At 38.8% G+C, this 6,306-nt stretch overlaps 1 protein-coding gene across 1 annotated transcript; it reads right to left on the reverse strand.

The window, feature by feature from the left end:
• Nucleotides 1-442: 442 nt before the first annotated feature.
• LOC131252859 (small polypeptide DEVIL 11-like) lies at nucleotides 443-1,014 on the reverse strand. Its single transcript, XM_058253610.1, has one exon. The coding sequence runs from the start codon at nucleotides 845-847 to the stop codon at nucleotides 617-619; it is 231 nt and encodes a 76-aa protein (XP_058109593.1). The 5' UTR covers nucleotides 848-1,014; the 3' UTR covers nucleotides 443-616.
• Nucleotides 1,015-6,306: the final 5,292 nt, after the last annotated feature.

A 6,306-nucleotide genomic window follows, 5' to 3' on the forward strand; every position in this document is an offset into this window, starting at 1 on the left:
CTGCACCAACAGGTTGATAGACACACCCCTTTTTCCTACATCCAGCAACTAAAAACCCTCCAGCTTTTAGCAAAGCATTCCCAACTATAGAAAGAGTGGGGGTGGGGGTATCTATCAATAATAGGGTGTTTAGAGAACACTGTTTACTCCCACCCTGACAGAAAAACACACCAATCCTTACAACTTTTAGCAGAAATAAGTACAGAACCGTACAACCAACGTACCAAAAATAGAAAAGACTGGTGTATTCAGATCAATCAGGTAGGATGTCAATATCAAATTCCCTTTTAAATTCATAAAAAAGAAAACAAATAAAATAATACGGTGTCAGTCGGGAGCACGTCGGACTCCACAGACTCTCTGCTGTAAACACCATGAAAGGAATCTCTCTGTCGTGATTTCAATCAACAATAGGAAGAAGGAAAGAAGAAACAGACACCCATCTCAAAATCCTTTTGAACTCATATTCATATCAAGAATCCGTCTCCTACAAGGAGTTGAAATTTAAAAAAATAAAATAAAAAAAAAAATATTTACAACCCATGCATTTTTTTCTTCTCCATCAGATTCTGAACAGAAAGAAAGAGAAAAAAGGCGGGGGGAATAGGATTTTTTTCTAAGAATCTCTGTATTCTCTCCAGCAAATGAGCATGGTGACGCAGCGCCTCATGATGTAGAACCTAGCTCTCTGTTCTTTGACGAGACTGGCGCATTTCCTTGTGAAAGAACACCGCCCATGTGAGGAATTCCTCATGAAAGGCCCCCCACCTCCTCTGCTGCTTCCCTTTTTTGAAAGCTTCCATTTTTCGTCTATGTAGAACTCTGTCGTACCAGCAGAAGCAGCCATGGCTGAATAAGAAACAAACCCAACTCCTTTCTACGGCTATAAAGAGAGAGAGAGAGAGAGAGAGAGAGAGAGAGAGCTCTGTTGGGCTTCTTCTCTTATGGGCTTTCTCTCTTCTGGGTTTGATTTTCTAAGCTGTTTCTCTTGGGAGAGAAGAAGATAAGGGCTAGTTGGGAGTATTTATAGGAGGGATGAGGAGGAGCAGATGGGTGTGGCAGTGGGTATCACCTGGGCTTTTTCTATTGCCTCGAGAGGTCCCACCATCTTGGGTGGGCCTACCTTTTCTTTATCTTTTATCTTTTTTGATTTTTTTACTGAGAAATGCTGCAGTGTTCTCAGAGCAATATAACTTATGGTGCTACTATCTGTACTTTTTTATTTTGAGAAATTAATCATTCGATCTGAAACGTCTATTAAGTCCATACCATATTTTTTGGGCCGCCATGAAAAAATTTGACTGATACGATGGTTCAATTATCCTTGATTTGGATTTATTTTCTCTAGCCGTCCATTTCCTAGCCGTGGATGGGATCGATTTGATCGCCTAATAAAATTCATGCTTTGGAGTAATAAGCAATCCATGATGGACCCTGGTATATAGACGCATCGAATTGTTGATTGGAACTATTCCATGTAAAGAATCTTGACCGTCCATATTGAAGGTCATTGATCAAATGGTTAATAGTTTCAGGAACGGTGTATTTTTGCATGGTAACTTGTGAAATGTGTGTAGGACCTATTGAACGGTCTGCATCAGTGGATTGGATGGTAAGTTATATTGCTCTAGTTGCATCGCGATCGTCAAACAGTCCACTCGATTGATTTAGGCTGTAAATTTCATTATGTCACACCCATACTTCAGGGTTTACCATGCAATTATCACACTGATATGATAATCTTAACCATATGATAAATTACCTTTATTATGGACGGTCAATATCATTTACAAAAAAATAGTTCTAATCAATCGTTCGATTCAGTCCCATCATGGATTGCTTATGATTCTTAAGAATTACTTCTTTTAGGTAATCCTGACCATCCCATCCACGAGTTGGAAAAAGTATGGCTAAAAAATGAGGACTAGTTTTGGATGGTTCTGATCATCCGATCAGATTCTTTTTTGTATGAAATCCATTGTTATGTGTTCTACACTAAATGGACAGTTTAGATTGATCTATTGGATTGTTCAAGTGACCCATGCAATGAGGAGTACTATAACTTACTGCGCTCTTGAGAGTATAGGAACATTTCTTTTTAATATATTGAGGGATGTTCCCGATATACTGGCGTCATGGGCTTGCTTATCTAGTGGGGTCTTTTTATTGAGAGGTTTGATCGAATACATACGGATGTACTGTAATAACATACGTCGGGACTCCAGCCGTTGGATTTGGATTTTTTAAAATGATCCAAACCGTTTAGTTGATTATACCTTCCATGGATGGTAGATATAAAATATTTTTTTTCGGATCGAATGATTCAGTCCTTTGATAAAACGGAGGTTATGATGACCATTAACGTTCAAAGCAAAAGATCTCAATTATAAAGTGTTGAAATAATCAAATCGAGAGCTTTTATTTTTTGATTTCCACCGTACATCGTAAGAATTTTCTTATAAACGGTTTGGATCATTAGAATACGACCCGGATTCTAGGGTAAAGTCCCGAGGATGGTAATGTAATGTTTCGTGATGTACACGATCAAATCTCTTTTATAGAAGACAATCTCCCTACAGGATGGAACCGACTACAACACCAGCACTACGCAGCTCCCTAAGACACACAAACTATGTAGGGCCCACCATATTTTATATGAAAATCTACCCCGTCCATCAGCTGAGAACCAATATTTAAACCGTACACACCAAATTTCACTTGATAAAAGTTACAGTGGGATATACATCAAAGGGAGAAATTTAAAACTGCTCCTGAAACCTGTAAGTACACACGGTATAGCTCGCTTGATAATTGAATTAGTCTGGTTTTTATATTTTCAATTCATCTTGTTGAATTACACCCGGTTAATGGCTTTTTTGAAGTATACCCACCATAGTGGCCCCTAAAAAAAAGCTAAGGTTGGCATCCCAACCACATTGTTCTCTGTGGAGTGGTCCATCTGAGTTGTGAATCTCTATGATTTTTTCCCTAGGTCCTAAAAACGTGGATAAAACCTGATATACGGGGTGGATTTTACTTCTTCAACATGGGGGCCCCACAAACTTGGGTGCAGGTTCCTCCTTCAGTCCCTCATTCACTTCCTCAGGACTGATGGAAAGATTTTTGAGACTCTGGCTGAGTGTGGAGGATGATACACGGGGCTTAAAAAGTACTGAGAAATTGCATACCTCGCATGAATGTAAATCGAAATTAAACTGTCTAAATGATTGTTTTCCTTTTAGATGTATCATCAGAATAATATTACGCTTACTCGATTATTTCGACTGTGGGATTTTTGGAAATTTATTGGATGGTTAGAAATTAAAAATATTCAATGGTCCTATATCTTCATATAAATGTCCCATGATCACAGCTTGAGATTGTTCCATAGACTTAAGTTTTGGACTGAAACTCACCTATACTCAGGTACACAATTTAGTCAGTTTAATTTGAGATATAATTTTAAGTACATGTAAAAAATGATTGACTATAGGTGGATATCCATCGAGTAAATATGTATATTTTCGAATATTGATTGAGTACAAGAACCCATGAAAATTTAACGAGTACACACAGGTACAGATATTTTCACTTACTAATGGTGAATATTGACTGAGTATAAATAAAAATTCACCGAGTAATGAGTATGCAATTAATTCCTGCCTTTTATCATTTTACTATTCAACACCTTCATATAATTTTAAAATAAAAATTAAAATATTAAAAGTTTAGTTAGAATAGCCAATTAAAAATGAACCATATGGAGAAAATTTTATCTGAAATAATCATACCAAATATTAAATCCATCTCTCTTCAACACATGCTGTTTGAAGTAACGAAGAAAATTAAAATGAAGATTTCCAAAGAAAAATGAGGGGATATTTGACGTATAAATACGAAAAGATGAGTCGATTTGGGAAAAACAAAAAGAAGATGAATTGTCAGGGTTACTTTTGTTCTAAAAATAGCTTCGTTGAGAAGTTAAAAGTAAAATTTTATAAGTTTATATAAGGAATTTTTTTTTTTTTGAAAATTTAAAGTTCTTTAGAGTTAGCCCACACGCGTGTACACAGCGTACCATTTACACGCCAGCCGTCCATCAGGTACACTACAGTCATGTTTTATTCAGTCGTATGCTTGTTTCAAAAACTGTGGCCCACCTGACTTATACGCCAATCTGATTCTTTCGCCAGGGCATCTACAGTGGGGTTCCACTCTGATGGACGGCTGGGATATTGCATTTATATGCAAGGCTGGCACGTGCCTTGTATACGAGTATGTGTCAGCAAAGATCGATTTGAACTAATCTGGATGGCCCAAATATCGGGATCCACTTAAGATGGTTTGCAACTCAAATGATGTTGAACTGTGGACGGTGCAAAAATGGATGGCCCAGATTAGTTCACAGTTGACGGCCTGGATTAAAAATTGCGTCACCCTTTCTTTCCGCGCTATTCCTTTCCATTTACATCCACCGCGTTTCTATTTTGGGATTGGTTCCCAAAATAGAGAATGACACGTACTTTTTCGTAGGGATGATGAAGACGTCCGTTTTGTGCATGAAGGGCCCTGGTTCGGTGATCTAGACCGTTCACATGATGGGTCGCACCTCCAATTCAGCATGTTTCAAAATTTTCAACATGAGATCATCCTAACCATCAAATTTTTTGTGATTATCCTGACGGTTGTTTTCTCTGTAATCGTCTATTTTTAGGTAACTGATCCAACGGTCAGTATCCTCTTTAGGCATCCTACGTCTACTTTGGTTTCCTTCAAATCAATGGTACTGATCTTCGAACCATCGGCCTTACACGTATAAACTGGCGCATTCATGGGGATGCCGTAAATCTCTCACCAATCGGAAGATCCTGACCCTTAAAAACATGTATGGGAGACTTCCCGTAGCTTCTACACCAACGTTTGGCCTTTCGTAGCCTTACTGACTGACGTTTTTCTTCCCATAACATGGGTTGTCCCCTACTGACCCAAGTGCTTCCCACCACCAGGGTGGGGCCACCTTCAGGATCTTCAAATACGGGTCTTTGGGCCGGCATCAGATCCGCAGCATGGCTGACGAAACCGTGTATGATCTTGCAATCTGGTGGGCTCTAGGACTTCCTACCACAATATTGGGGCCCATCTTGATACGATGGATTGGATGATCCGACGGATGTTCATATTGAAACATTTTCAATCTGTAATATGGGAAACAAGATAGACGGTTCTGATTGATAATTCATGCACAGTGGACCACTTAAAGCACACATGCGTTATCTTTTCTCATGCGCCGTTGTGAAGCACATTAAAAATGTGATAGATTTTCAATGGCTTTGATTTTGTCTCCCACTTAAAAGAAAATGGATTAGGCTAATCCCTATCTGATTCAACGGGGGACAGACCATGGGAGAGAAAATCTGACCTCGAATCCAACAAATAATGACCGTTCATGGACTAGGTGGCACTTGTAATTTTGACCAACGAAAGGCCCACTTGCTGTTGCGGTCTCGTTTCAGGAAACAACAGTATCAGCTCATTGATATTAAAAAGAGGGGGGCCCATTTTCTCTTAGTTGATATTAATGGCGAATTGGTTGATACTCTGTTGGAGAGTGATACTTGATACACGGGCGCTCGAAAATGTATACACGACATGCATTAACTAGAACAAAACCGCCTAATTTGCGAGAGCTCATGATGATCATTCCAATTGTTCTTATACTCATAACAAGTTACATTCGTCTATCAAAATCGGACCATTAACTTCTTTTACTTTCAACCGTCCATTAAATGTCCAATGATCCTATATCTGAAACAGGAAATTCTATGGGTTTTGGTTAATCTAACATAGGACACACGATTTGGACGGTTTATTTTGAGTTTCATTATGCCAATTTCTCTATATTTTAGTGCACGCATATCAACTATCACACCCTGCAGGAGTATAAAGTTTTTCTCCGGGACCTTTTTGTAAGAACTGCAGGTGCATCCGCGCTTATATTTTCCGATCAAGTAGAGAACTGATACGTACGGGAGTCAGCATGCCAACTTTCCGGAAATCATGCCACCAATATATGAAATCCGAACCATGAAAATGATAGAACCCTTCATGAAGATCATCTGGTACAAAAATCAAATCAATGTAATAAAAATCTGGACCACATTTCTGGAATAAATGTACAACCGACGATCTCATTCAACATACAGCTTGGACTCATCTTGTGAGTAGGGACCACCATGTTCATTAGGTAGGGACTACCATGAACATGCCTCATCATAAAATGTTATGGTTCTTCTCATCAGGTGGGAA

Source organism: Magnolia sinica, chromosome 8 (assembly GCF_029962835.1).
Source record: "Magnolia sinica isolate HGM2019 chromosome 8, MsV1, whole genome shotgun sequence".
In the NCBI taxonomy this organism is placed as follows: Eukaryota; Viridiplantae; Streptophyta; class Magnoliopsida; order Magnoliales; family Magnoliaceae; genus Magnolia; species Magnolia sinica.